A 15105-nucleotide genomic window follows, 5' to 3' on the forward strand; every position below is an offset into this window, starting at 1 on the left:
ATAGAATTGAAATTTTCAAAATCAAAATGATAGGATATGATTTTAGTATTTGTTGAAAGTGGCAAAAATAATTAAATGGATATAATTTTGCTTAATATTTTTTCTCTCTCACCTTATCCAATTTATGGCACCCCTGTGAAAATCTTACCTGCACTATATTCCAACTATTTCGATTACTATCATCACCTTGTGGTCATTGTTGTCCTGTCCTAAGAAACCCACCCCACCATTGCCTTTGCTTTTGCCACTGCTGTCACCATCCTACTATCACCACCACCACCATCACGTCTCCTCCTCTGCCACCAGCCTCACTGCTCAGCAGCACCATAATCACCCCACCAAAAAAAAATACAGTTGGATACAGATAGGCTATTTATTATCCGGGGACGAAATATGCCTTTAAACCTCGAGGTTGATAAATAACAGAGGGAAGAAGAACAGGGCAAGATGCGTGAGAATGAATCTGTGGCAGTAGGTTGGGTTCCTGAACAAGAAGGGCTAGAGCCTGAGCCGACAAGAGCGGAAACCTTATATATGGCTGATAAAGTTTGACAAAGATCATGTTGAGGGATGGCTTCAAAGTCTTAAAATTGGACAATAAGGCCTGCAGGTGTGCAAGTGGAAATGCTGGGTATGATTGCTTTTATGTGCATACAAATATAACCAATATGTAAGTAACCTTTTTTTTTTTTTTTTTATCAAATATAAAATACATGTTGATTGTGGAAATTCTTTTACATGGTAGTGCTAAAAGCTAAGGATAACCAGGCACTCCATGCAAAACGTTTCTACATTTTCATAAAGAGCAAGAGGAAACAACTAGGAGTAGAAATACTTTGACAATTGAAAGACCGTCTTCCATCTTTTGAAGCTTCCTGTTTCAGTTAATCCTTCTTGAGCAAATCATAGAAAGCCTGTGGTTTTCTGTACTCTGAGATGCACAGAGTCTGAAACCAAAAATACTTCACGGATCAGTCCCTATGCATAAATAACATGAACATCTTGTAAAAAGACTTTCAAATTTTAAGACAATCCGATTGCCTGGGAGCTTTGCAAAGACGATTCTTCCTTGAAACAATTAGCCAAATAGTTATCTTAAATGCTACATGGAAAACACCATCACTGGTGGTGGAAAAGATAATAATAGTAGCACATCATGCATATGGCTCGACATGAATACTTGGAATATCAAGTTTGCAAGCATTTTTAATATGCATCTTAAGAGTCAAATTGAAAGAAAAGGAGAGGAACATTATACAAATCTAAATCTTAAAACATGATAAATTGATAATATACCTGCATAGCATAAGCTATGTGGATTAATGTTGGTTCAGACCATGGCCTTCCAATAAATTGAAGGCCTATAGGCAACCCTTTTTTGTCATATCCAACCTGTGTTACATATTTCAGGTTAATAGAAGAAAACTAGCCAAATAAAATAATGAGCAGGAGCTAGCATTGAAGATCATTACCGGAACAGTAACTGCCGGTAATCCCAGAAAATTTCCTGCTATCTGATACCGAACTAGCGCAGCTGCAAAAGTAAAAGTGGGTCAACATGATTACGAAATTGTACTTTTATTTGACTTGTTGAAAGTTTATAGTGAAGCCATTTGAGGGTTCAAACATTTTCGTTGTACATTTTTTGTTAAAATCTTGCCATGCCATGAACTTCTTACCTCCATTTATGTAGTCCAGCTCACCAGTCTCGAGAGCATCATTCAAAATAGGGTATGCAGTTACGCTGTCGTATAAAATAGATGAACATCAGGCATAAGCGGGATGAAAGCGCATTTTGATGTCGAAGATAGTAGCTTCATACATGCAATACTGTCTACAGTATAGGATAGCAACTATAGAGTGCAATTTGAGCCCTTTGAAACAAATACGGGAGAGCATGCATCAGTAACATTTGAACAGGACAAATAAAAGGAGAAATCAATACCCTACTGTTGGTGTAACAATGACATCTGCTTTTGTAAATATATTCCTGTGAAATTGTATCTGGCGGTTCCTGCAAATGCATAGGATCTTGAATCATTAAATGTAGTCATGAAATGCAAACAACTAGATGAAGAATTATGTAGGAGTCAAAATGACAAGTGATTTGCTGTTAACTAACAAGTAAACTTCACCTACAGGCTATCTATTTCCCAAGGGGATTCGAAATGCTGATGATAAGTGAATGTCTAATTGAAGTTTAAATATGAGCTGGAATGAAAAATCAATGAAATTGACTTGTGAACTCATTGATAGAATTTATATGAAAGTATAATATCTTGAGAACCAGATACACTGCTAGAAATCAATCCAGAACACTAGCAGGGGATTGAAGGGAAATGATCTTAAGCTTCAAGAACTTTTGCGTGAATCCGCTACTTGTGTTTAGGAGCTCGAGACTTTTACCATTACATGAAACAATGGCCAGCTAAATAGTAGAGTTACTTTGCCATAGATAACTAAATATTGCTAGTTAGTACTGTGCAGATTTGGGGTGAAACAAAAGTTTTTGCCACTGATGTACTGAACACAAAGCTTCACCAATGAAATATTTGAAACTAGAAGTCATCACAAGATGAAAACCAGAAAAACTAAAATGAAATGCAGCATATGAAGGCTCATCATGTTGTTATGTATCTTCAAGTCAGATTTTCGGAATTTACTGACGCTGGAAGCTGGTATTCCATTTATGATCCACTTTAATTTCAACTGTCACCATGCCTTGTAATTTATATATAAAAAAACAAAGAAATGTAGCCAGTAATGTACCTAAGTTTCTGAGCCTTTATATAATCTTCACCACTGAAAGCACCATAAACACTAAGTGCTACCCTTACGTCCCATCCTGACTCTGCAATATCCCTTTTTTCAAGAGCACATAATATCACCATCCATGTTTAACAATATTTTATTGGAAAGAAAGATGAAAATGTGGTAGCCAGAGACAACTCACAACTTTTCTAGATAAGAACTAAGTGCAGCGGTGCACTCAGATCCAATTGTTAAATAATGTGCGAGGCGCATCGCCTCTATGTCTGGTATGGTAACATCTACAGTCTTGCATGCAAAAGACCATATAAAGCATTAGCAGACAATGTACAATGGCCAAGCTGGTCAAGAGCTTCCTTGAAAATTGAAGGCCTAAATTTCTTCAAAGAAACATGCAGAAAACTTCATCATTGCATCGTATTTTGCACAGGATGATATATTATCTATACCTTCCAACCATGCTTCTCAGAAAGCTTGTGCAATGCTAGGGAACAGCATGTTCTAATATCCTCACTGCAATCATTAAACCACTAATGGATCCATTTCGTGGTTCAATAATCAAAGGAAAGAATCAGAAGAATGATCTGGTACAGATAAATGGATTTTTCTGCATGATTATAATTCACTTGAAACAAGAATATATGTGAATCCAAGGTTGATAATTTACTAACCTCCCCGTATCTTGCCAGTGTGATGTCTGACACTGAATTTGTTGATTGTAGCATTGGGAAATACATCTTTGGCTAATAGTTTCAGAAACAGAGAAGGAAAGATTTGTGTTTTATCAGATGTTACTCTGAAGCAGTTAACAAGGCCACTTCCAAAGAGTGCTCAGAAGGTAGGAGTTTAAACTTAAAAGAAAGTTGCGGAGCAGGTTCTTACTGGTGGTATAACAGAGGTTTCATGGGATGGAACCGGGCCATTTATAGCTGCATAACTGGAGAAATAATGTACTTTGAACTCTATTCAAATTTATGAAAAAGGCATCGAAACATATAATTGTAACTCAGAAAAAAAGTTCAAATAAAGAGATGACACTGACACGATAAATGCATCCTCTATTGTGCCTGCTAACACTCCTACCATCCCCACTGTCCAGTTCAGAGGAAGAACACTGAAAAAATGGAAAATTTATCTTCACAATATTGAAATTTCATCTGCGTTGAGAAAACCAAATATTTCTGAAATAAAATCAAGATAGAAATGAGCTCTAACCCAGAGTGAGGTACACGCCCGAAAGTTGGTTTGAAACCAACAACACCGCAAAGAGCTGCAGGCATTCTCACGGATCCTAATTACATTATGATGAAAGGTGTGTATACTTAGATATTATTGACATGATACATGGTGATATGTTTCACAATTTTGCAGAATTTTCTGGATAAATGGCAGAACCTTCCTTCACAAATAAATTTATTAATTTGTTAAAAAAGTCTGTCTATATGATCTTGGCAAGCTGCAGAAAAAAATATTTATACAAGAATATTAAGATTTCTAGGGAAAGTAAAACAAGAATATTGGGGTTTTCTTAAATTATTGGTTCAAGTGAGAAAAAAAATATTTATATACTTATTCCATATACAAAAGCTAAAGTTATTATATTTTAGAGTTAAAGTTTATTTGTAAGTTCTTTCATTCTCTACATTTATTGGCTAGAGAGTGGTTGCTAAAGAGGAGAGAAAATGTGAGTTTTGGGTTACTTTAAGATATTGGATGAGAAAGCAATTTTGTGTGGCATTTTATAATTTTTTATTTTTTCATAGTGAATTTATTTGATCATCTCACTTGTGGAGTAGGTCTAAGTTGCTTAATCATATAAATTATTTGTATGTTTTTGTTAAATTGATTGTACTTGTTTTTTTATATTTCTTTAATTGTTAATTGGTTTGAGATTCTTGGGTTGTTTCCACAACAAACTAATATAAGAGCTTGCCTAGTTATCAATTGACTTTCATGATGATGACAAAAGTAAAATCAATAGTGAAGTCTGATATTGATAAATTTAATGGTAGGAATGACTTCAATTTATAGTGTATTAAGATGCATGCCTTGTTAGATCAACAAGGTTTATTTAAGGAACTGAAAGATGTAAATATTTTTTTTAAGGGAAGGGATGATGAGGAGAAAGAAAATCTCATGGAAAGGCTATTCAATTTTGTTTGTTTGATGAGGTTCTAAAAGAGGTTGTTGATGAGACTAAAGCTACTAGATTGTGAAAAAAGTTGAAAACTTTTTACATGACCAAATCCATGACGAATTGATTGTATCTTAAACATCGGTTATATACTCTTAAGATGAAAGAAGGTATGCCCATTAAAAACTATCTTTATAAATTCAATAAAATAATTTTAGATTTGTGAAATGTTGATGTTAAGGTTGAAGATGAGGATCAAACTTTGATTTTATTATGTTTGTTACCTTCATCTTATGATTATTTTGTTGATACTTTGCTATATAGAAATAATAGTCTTAGTTTTGAATATGTAAAAACTTCTTTAAGCTCCAGGGAGTTGAGAAAATGAGTGTCAAAGATTTATAATAATGATTATGCAGAAGGCTTAATTGTGGGGTAGAAAAAATAATAAGGGTTCAGGTAGTGAAGATATGCCAGATCATAATCAAAGTCTGGAAAAAATAAGTGCTTTGAATGTCATGAAGTAGGAAACTTTAGGAAGAACTATTTTAAGCAAAAAGATAAGATAAATAAGTAAAAAAAAACCTTTGATGCTACAAATGTCACTAGTTAATGGAGAATTTCTTATGATGCTAAAAGTGTTTTGACTATGTTTATTGGTAACTCAAGTGATTAATAGATTCTTGATTTGGCACATTTTATATTGTCCTAATAGAAATTGGTTTGATATTTATAAAGTTATTAATGATATTGTTTTATTATGAAATAACAAAAGACTTTCTATTATTAGCACGTGCACAATTCTAAATGTGTACAATTCTAAATTCCAATTCAAATTAGAATGATATTTCTCATTTTAGAAATATCTGGTTTGACATTTCATCAATCTTTTATTACATTGGCTTTCACTCACTGCTAAACCTAAGTATATTAGATCTGGTATCTTGTTAGACTTGTATTACCTTGAATTCAACTAATGGTTGAATCTAGCATGGGTCTAGCATATCGCTAGATCCATGATACTTTGGGCTCGACTAGTGACTGATCCCAAGTATATTAGGTTTGACATCTTATCAAACCTATGTTTTCTTGAGTTCAACTAATTATCAAATCCAACCCCACCTTATTATAGAATTTCTCAAATCTTAAAAATATATATAATAAAAATAATTACCTTATCACCTTTCTACATGAGAGGCTGGCATGAAAGATTAAATAGGTGATGTTTTCAACATAGATAATGATAATAAGCAAATCTGGACTTAGTTTCCACAAATGCAAGAATAACATCTCTAGAGAATTCTAGTTCCAACTTTTCATTAATGTAAAAATAAATAAATAAAAAGATCTCTATACAATTCTTTCAACCGACTTAGTATGTATATTAAGTATTTGTGTTAGGGTCTGCAGCAAGTGAGAAGAATAGGTTTAGAAAAAAGTGGTGTGCGTGCTGTAAAATAAGAACTTGTGAGTGCAAGAGAGTGAGATTTAAGTGGTGTGTAGTGCCGCGACTGTGAGAAAAACAGTGGTGAGTGATAAAACAAGTATAGCTAGTGAGTGTCTAAGCTAGTTGTGGTTGCAAGTGTCTTTGTATAAATAAAATTCTTGTCTATTTTGCTTTAAATTCATCAGTTAATATCTTCCTCTTGGCGTGTCAGTGAAATTCATAAACTGGGAAATAACAACAGCAGATGTTATTTTTGTGTTTCTCAGCTTAGCTTCTGTATTCAGTTAATCTACATATAAAATCACAATACGATTACTGTTTAGTGAAGGATGAATTTAAAGTACCTCCCCCATCAACACCAAGGGCAACAGGGCAAAGTCCTGCAGCAACCACTGCAGCTGATCCACTAGAAGAACCTCCAGATATCCTGCCAGGATCGTATGGATTTCTAGTAGCCCTGCAACATTCATAATTGTGGAGATACCATCATTTTCTTAGACCTTTCTGAAGTTAAACAGAGAAGAATAAACTACATTTGAATTTACAGGAAAAAAAGAAGAGATTGTACTGTATTTTTGTTGTGGCTTCCAAGATTTCTAGCAGGATATTATCAAATTTATAAGAGGAGAAAAGCAGAGTGTTTGTACCCATAGTGAGGATTTATTCCACTTGTTCCAGCGCCAAGCTCATGCATATTGGTTTTTCCAATAATTACCACACCACATGATCTGAGGCGCAAAATGCAGAAGGCATCACCTTTGCAAGGTCTAAATTTGTGCAACCACTTAGTGCCACCTAGAAAAATCAATGTGATATATAGCATCAGTGAAAACAACAACAAGAAGGAAGTGTATACTAATAGAAGAATTAAGCAGAGAAATTTGTTAAACCAAAATGGTCAGCGATGAGTTACCTGTTGTTGGATAAGGGCTACAGTCTATTTCATCCTTGATTGCAACTGGAACTCCATCTAGAACTGATCTTGGCTCCCCTGGGTGTAACAGAACAAGTATGAGTTTTGTAGCATGTTCATAGCAACTACTTTAATATAGCGGGCTAGAAGAAAATAACAAGGTTCAGGAGACTACAAGAATGAGACCATCAATAAATTCAGACCCAATATTTTTCATAAAACATATAGTGCACTCTTGCTGGAAGGATGATTATCGAACTTGCAATATATTTTTTCATGTGCAAAGATTGACTCATGAGTTTCGATGAAGCCTACCTCTTTCATACCGAAGAGTTGATTCTTTAGCCTGCCTTAAAATATCTTCAGCATCATAATTAATAAAGAATGCCATGTCCAGTGGAGGACCGGAAGATTCATGGATTGCAGCTACTAGGCGTTCTGCAACCTGTGCTAAGTGGAATAACGTCAAGCACTTATGGGAAACAGCTTTGAATTTTTTTACACGAGAAGCTTGACGGCAACAAGAAAAGAGACTGAAAGAAAGCCTTTGAATCACGTAATTAGACTTTGAGGTTTCAAGTGTTTGTGCAAGTTACAGCTTCATTAACTTCAAACAACGACGGAAAAGAACATCTCATGAAAGAAATGACGTACCTTGTATGGAGTTATTTCTCCAGAGCTATATGCTTTAGAATAATCCATTATTGTCCAGCGACGGGAAGATGGCTTCAATTCATTAACAATCTTCTCTGAAGGTAGAGGCAGACAACCAATTGCCTGCTGAACTTGTTCAGATGGTGATAGATCAGAATTTACGTGTTTGACTTCTTTTTCATTGAGCTCTGCAGTGATGAACTGAAATCAAAATCTTTCTCATGGAACTCCAATGAAAGCAATATAAATGGCTGATCATGTTATAATTGTTTGAAATCCTGAAAGATCAGGGTTTTCTCTTCTAGACATGCTTGATGCTAACTTTTTTTGTAACTATAACCAATTTACAGACTGAATAGTACCAGAGATAGTAGAAGAGGTGGAAACTTAAAGGTAGTGAACCTACCTTCAAATGGATGCAAAGGGACATAGACAGGTGATTCCTCCAGCTCTGCATTTGTAACAAGCTGAAAGAGTTGCAGGCATTCGTGAGTCTTTGACATAGAATATCAGAAAGAAATGGTGTAATAAAGGTTGTTCTTTTTGTGATGTCAAAATGAGGCCTTAAAGCGTGACCTCATATACATATGACCAGCTTGCAAGATTTGTGAACGAGTAACAAGCCCTCCAATGACATGATGAAAAATCTGATATTTTAAATGTTCCACAACTTATCTTTGTTTTGCTACTTTCTAGCTCAAGCATATTTGAAACACATAACAATTAGAAAATCAAGTATTCTTTCCTGGATTTTATGAACATCAACTGATGAAAAATTGAATGGCTGAGGCTTCTTTCTGGTACCGGGAGTTTGGTTTTGACTTTATTTCTGAAACCTCAGGTGGCATGGATTTCGAATTATGGTTTATGAGTTCGTACCATTTCATATATTTGTTTTTCAGCTACCAGGAAGCTTGCATTTGTGCACATAAAAACTGCTCATGGCTGAATCATCCTATGCTTCATTTGTCATTCTCTAGTAATCCACAACTTTTGGTAGTCCAGTGAATCGGGATATTCAACAATGTTCCGTGATTTTTCATCGGAAACTGGATGCAATGCAGAGCAAATGGATCGCAACTTTATAATCTTTTTTTCTTTTCTGAGCTCTCATCATCATCACTATCACCAGCAATGCCGCAGCTGCCCCCACCATGATTATTACTATTGTTATTTTAGTATCAGTGGTGGGATTTTATATGAATCAATATTTGATGGAGGCTTTGAGATAAGAAATTGCATTTGCTAATGTTAATTAAGACATATTCTTGAAGTGTGAGTTTAGTCAACATCGTTCAGTTGATAATGCCACTATGTGTTTATGAGGAATTCTGCTGGGATATTTCGAAGGATCACAATAAAACAATCTTTAATGGCTGTCATTTCAACAGTTTCTTGCGAAGAAAACGAGGGCTTGCAGCTCTGCAAGTAGGCAAGACTAGGTATTTAAGAATTTGGCTGTGGAAGAGTCAGCAATATGGTTTGTGAAACAAAAACAACTATATACTCAACAATCCCAAAAGAAGATCAATGAAGTGAAGATGACGATATGCACTTTATCCTTTGGCCAGGTGGCCTTGCAGCTACCAAGCTCCAACGGTGCCTTTAACAATAAATAGCACCATTAAAAACCCTATGGCAAGATTGTAGAGTGGTCCTGTCCACACCAGTACAGCCATATGGGGACTATAGCCATTGAAGGAGCTTACTTTCATACCAAAATTAATGGCTAAAATCAGCTTAGGTGATGTATCAAGGGAGCACACCTAGTTTATACTGTGTCGCTGTCTAATCTCACTACCAAAAGAAAATCTAATTCAGCATTGTAGCATTGTACACAAATTTTGGTTATTCTGAATTTACTTTACATCTTGGTTAGTTTGTCAAACAACAATTTAAAAAAATATATATATAAGAAGAAAGAACAAAAAATGGGGTCATAAATTCAATGAACTATGCGTACATTCTGCATACTCATAACCTACCAATAACAACTACCTTGGACTATTACAAAAATATGGGCCCTCGTATAGTATTAGTCTTAAAGATGACAATTCAGAAAGAAGAAATTTGAGAAAGCTGCATACTTGGAAGGAACCAAAGCAGAGATGCTAATGATGTTTCTTGAAATGGTTTTGATTATAATCACTGATTAGTAAAAAAGCTCGACGCAAAAGGGAAAGGAGATGTTGACAATTAACTAGAAGGGAAATGTAACAGATCAACAGTTGCATAATTGATCATTCATAGGAGGATGAAAAAGATGCTAGGAACAGAGTTACAGTTTAAGATGACGAAGAAACGAAAAGACATACCTTGTGAATTAGATTGTTTCTCTTCAAGATGTACAGAAGGAATGGTCCGAAAATTCGCGACTCTAGAAACCAGGCGAAAATCTTGGCAAGAAATCCAGCCATGCGAGGAGCTTATGAAACAAACGCAAACTTTAGCATATAGTGCACGTACCATTTATCAACGAGATGAAAATAAACTCAAACACAAGTAAATGCGTTGATATAGGCAAGGATAGGCATATACACAAGGACATACGAGTGTTAATCAAGACCTCAAAATAGCATGCTTCTGCTTTTGGTAATTCTGCTTTTAATTAAATGATGAAGAAAGGACAGGAAGCGTAGTGAAACTAGTCTAGACTCTAATTAAGAGTATTTGATTTCACCATCACTGATTCCAGTCTTAAATTGCGAACATTGAATAATCAAACAAACAAAAGTACTTCAGAAAGTTGTATTCAAGCAACCTGTCTTGCCAGAATTTCGGTCTAAACAGAGCGATTAATTACTGTTCCAGACCAGACCAACAAATTAACAGTCAGAATCTTAACAGAAAAGGACATACAAACATGATTCACTTGATTGTTATGTTCCGTTGACTCAAAATTCTCTGCCTACAAAATGATATAACATTATATGAATCTCAATACTGAGACAACAAAACATTAAAACTCGTCTACAGATTCCCGTGTTAGCAGAAAACAGAAAGATCAATCATAGCAATCAAAAGGAAGAACATGAATGAAGATGGAAATGAAAACCTTTAACATTGGCTTTTATATAGGATTCATCACTATCAGGGCCAAGATTAACATTCTCAACAGGCTTGTAAACCACACCCTTAGCTCTGAACAACCCCATGAGAAAGTTGGTAGGTTTTAGGGAATGAAGCAGTACTGAATACTGACAGAGGTTAGCATGACAAAAAAGAAACCACCACCTCAAAAGGGTACATATAGACAAGAGCTGAGACCAAGAGGGCGGAGATGACAAGGAAAATGCTGTAGTTGTAACTTGATTGAAAGCTAATATTGAGCTGCTCCCTTCGTAGATAGGTATGGAAAGAAAGCTGTAGACAAAGAAGAGAGAGAGAGAGAGTCGTTTTCAGGTAAGGTAGGATATTAATATTGGGCTGAGAAAATCAAAGAAGTTGATGGACGTTAGCAAATTTTGTTTTCTTGGCGGGTTGTAACTGCCAGATGAACTCGTTTGGTTTCTTTCCTTCTTGTTCTTGCTAACTGCCTCTGTCGTGTTCTTTTCCTCCATCATATGACTATCTCAAGCTCTTCTGTGTTTCTTGTCTAATATTCTAATCTTGATATACTCCTTCACTCTTAACATAATAAAACATAGATAGTTATCTCACTCAACTTCGTATTCTACAAAGAACGAGTCATGAGGTTGTTGGATCAATACATATATAAAACAATATTTTTTTAATTTGTTATTATAATTTTCCGGTTTTAATTTGAATTGAGTTTATACATATCAATCAAGTCATGGGTAGATAAAATATAAGCAGATCAAAAATTAATTGAACTTGAAACACAAGTCAAACTCTGGTTAGAAATCTTTCAAGGTAGCCTACTAGATGTATAAGCTTGTTTGGAAATGTGATTGTGATTATTTTTTAAAATATTTTTCATGCTGAAATATATCAAAATAATATTTTTTTATTTTTTAAAATTAACGCATCAAAATGATTCAAAACATACAAAAAAAAAATTAATCTTTTACAAAAAAAAAAAATTTAAAAACATGGTTTACACCGTTTGAAGTTGATTAGCATAATTTCATGTAACTGATACTTAGAAAAATTGAATTCTGATTTAACAAAATCTCTAAGTTTGAAGTTGAATCTTGATTTTTTAAGTAAAAGATTTAGATTTGAGAATATTTGTTAGAAAAAAGACATTAATGGTAACTGAGCTTCATTAATGATAATTATTGAGCTACAATTCATTAACTAAATCTATATTTTTCAACTATGTATTAAATGCTTTTGCATCACACACTAATTGCAACCAAGTTCACTTATGACCAACTATTTATTAATTTCATTTATTAGAATTCAAAATTTGTCTTATTAGATAGCTCGAGTGATATTTTTAAAAGTTATTTTTGTTACGGAAATTATATAATTGCTACAGAGTCTTTATTTAAAAGATAGATATGCGAACAAGCTTTTCAACTGTTAATTCAACTTTTAGGTCATGTAATTGGGTATTGTCGTTTAATTATATTTTTAAAAAAATAATTAGTTTTAAATTATTATTTTTATATTTTTTGAATCCTTTTGATGTATTAATATTAAAAATAAATTTTTAAAAAATATATTATTTTGATATATTAAAAAAAAACACTTTGAAAAATAATTTTACCATGCTTTTAAACAAGCAAATAATTAACATTATTAGCCTTAAACTACGGTTATGTAAAAAGGAATAAAATAATCATAAACTTATAAATATATCTTCTTTTTTTTGGTAAAAACACAATACCATTACATTCACCACATAAGACTTGGTGCATTATGGTCCCAATCTATTTAATTAGGATAAAAGTTCGAGCCACGAGCCCTCACTCCTATATCAGTATAGGTTATTTATACCGAACTTAACGTGTGCGTCACGGAAAGTTTCTTTCGAACGCCCTCGAACTTGAACAATGTATCAAGGGAAGTAAAGTCAACACTCGACGGTCTTGTTAACTAATATCGTTTGATGGGACAGCATTAGATTGCTAATAATACAATAAGAAATGAGAAATGTGGTAAAACCCAGTCACAAGTTTCCGATGCAGAAGAGAAATTCTTCACCCCAGGGATATAGAAATAGTTCAAGATTCGACGTGTTTCCATGGTGGTTACAACCTTCACCAAGAACCGTGATCAAGAAGCGGCTTCTGCAACCTCACTCCGACCAGTTACCGGAGGGCGTTTAATTTGTTAGTTTCGAGTGCAAATCTTCCTGGCTTGGTGTTTAGGGCTTCAATTATGGCCACTGATAAAAAGTTTTCTTGTTCCATGGACTGCAAGAAATTGATCTGTGCACTCAACACTCCTTGTCTGTAGTCAGTTGCATGAAGTTATAAATCACTAGTTTGGAGGGAAAGTGGTATTCTCAGGCCATCTCTTTTACTTTCAGTTGGTGAGCAGTCTCCATTAAAGCAGATCTCACTACAGAGTTGTCTTAGATACAACCTCATTTCCAAACCCTTCACGTTTGTGGCGTTAGTTATCTATTCAGCGTTTAGAAGACGTTCAACAAATGACAAGACTTCTTTTCAAGGAGGAGAAAAGAACCATCATGTTGTTGAGTGACGAATGAATAGGATGCATGTGATCTTACTCTTGTATTGATGAGTCAACAATTCTTGTTATAGATTTTTGTAAATAAAAAATCTTACAAACAAAATGGATCCAACAAACATGTTAAACTTTAAGGACTTGAGCTTAATAATATTGATCTAATTCAAGGTAGTGTAAGTTTGACAAACATGTCAAACTCCAAGAATTTAGGTTTGGTAGTCAATGAGACCCAATATAACATGAATCTGATAATCATGATAAACTCAGAACATTTGAATTCAACCATTACCTAGTTTTAAGACTATAAATACATATATATATATATATATATGATCCTATACGATTTTCTAAATTAAAAGTATTGTAGGCATGATATCTCTCCATCTAGAACAATATGTAATGACTTTTATATACCCATAGATGCACACAAAATCTTTTAATAGACCTACATACTTATCATCTTATTAATAATATACAAGAGATATTTGTCCAATTTAAAACACTAAACAACCTATTATTTATATATTTTAGATTTTAAGACATCATCCATTATTAACTCGATTTTCTGGTAAAGTTGAAAGGAGCATGCCTATAGATTAGTAAATGAATTTGTGGCTTCAAGGGCACTAACATGCTCCCTGCTTAAGAAGTCTCCATGTCCCTTTGAAGTGAAGAAGAGAACCATTCTGAAGACATGCGAACAATATAACAATCAGGACCTACTTTTTATTTCGATCACATGAATGCACGTTGGTAAAATATAGCTTTCAATCTCAATCGCCAGACCCTCTGTGTTCTATGTCATTTTTATTTCCATAAATGTTCATTATTCCATTACTATATGAAAGTATGACATAAGAAAATAAAATATTTCGAGTGTAAACAGCATTACGTGCCAATGTTTATGACAATTAATTGCTTAATTGAAATGGGAGAGAGGATAAACAAACTCATCACACTGCTACTATTGCTTGATTTGTGTGACGACATCAATTTAGTTTGAGCTTGATTTTAAGCCTTCGATACAAAGATTTTTGCAACATTTTGGAGATCAAAATGGGGCTCGGGCCATGATTGCCGCTCACAACTTAACCAGACAGCTGTAGTATCCGATTGTTCCCATGCAAGCATCAGCAGAAGCCACAACAAAATGGAAGTCTAAAGCACAAGAACGATTCCATGTAGTTTACCTTTATGCGTTTTCGACTGATATTTTTGGCGTTGCGTGACTTGTAATTTGCTCCATTAAGAAGAGTCTTAAAATTGCATCAGTTTAACAATGATTCCTTGCTTCCACTTGTTTTGGATCATAAAATGGAAGTAAAGATCTTGTTAATGAAACTCACCATTCAGAATTTCATGTGTGATAACAAATCTAGATGTGGGAACTAGGAAGGACAGGGGATGGTGAGAAAGAAGAGGGTATGCAAACAACACGATATGTTTGGATGAATAGGGAAAAGGATGGATGAACAGAAATGGAGGGGAAGAGAAGAATGAGGTACTAACTCCATTTGGTTGGGTGACTAGATACCGAAATCTTGCAACAACAAAAATACCAAGGACTGAAAGGGAACAGTCTGC

At 34.3% G+C, this 15105-nt stretch overlaps 1 protein-coding gene across 1 annotated transcript; it reads right to left on the reverse strand.

Annotated features, from left to right (window-relative positions):
• Positions 1–646: 646 nt before the first annotated feature.
• On the reverse strand, positions 647–11497 carry LOC118043454 (fatty acid amide hydrolase). Its single transcript, XM_035051432.2, has 20 exons — positions 10973–11497; positions 10233–10342; positions 8324–8384; positions 7918–8105; positions 7579–7708; positions 7264–7341; positions 6998–7145; positions 6695–6807; positions 3985–4060; positions 3812–3883; positions 3652–3706; positions 3441–3512; positions 3219–3299; positions 2954–3057; positions 2770–2862; positions 1946–2014; positions 1680–1744; positions 1473–1534; positions 1297–1392; positions 647–947 (listed from the first exon to the last, which is right to left on the reverse strand). The coding sequence occupies exons 1-20, from the start codon at positions 11070–11072 to the stop codon at positions 885–887; spliced, it is 1836 nt and encodes a 611-aa protein (XP_034907323.1). The 5' UTR covers positions 11073–11497; the 3' UTR covers positions 647–884.
• Between the last annotated feature and the right edge of the window lie 3608 nt (positions 11498–15105).

The sequence above is a fragment of the Populus alba genome, chromosome 7 (genome assembly GCF_005239225.2).
Source record: "Populus alba chromosome 7, ASM523922v2, whole genome shotgun sequence".
NCBI lineage: Eukaryota > Viridiplantae > Streptophyta > Magnoliopsida > Malpighiales > Salicaceae > Populus > Populus alba.

What these genes read in the sequence shown, in the direction of transcription:
- LOC118043454 (XM_035051432.2), bottom strand. Translation starts at nt 11,072, where the DNA reads ATGGGGTTGTTCAGAGCTAAGGGTGTGGTTTACAAGCCTGTTGAGAAT. An exon ending in GGAATAAATCCTCACTATGG is followed by an intron (nt 6,808 to 6,997) that starts GTACAAACACTC and finishes TGAATGTTGCAG; the next exon opens with GGCTACTAGAAATCCATACG. An exon ending in GCTGGACTACATAAATGGAG is followed by an intron (nt 1,535 to 1,679) that starts GTAAGAAGTTCA and finishes TTACTTTTGCAG; the next exon opens with CTGCGCTAGTTCGGTATCAG.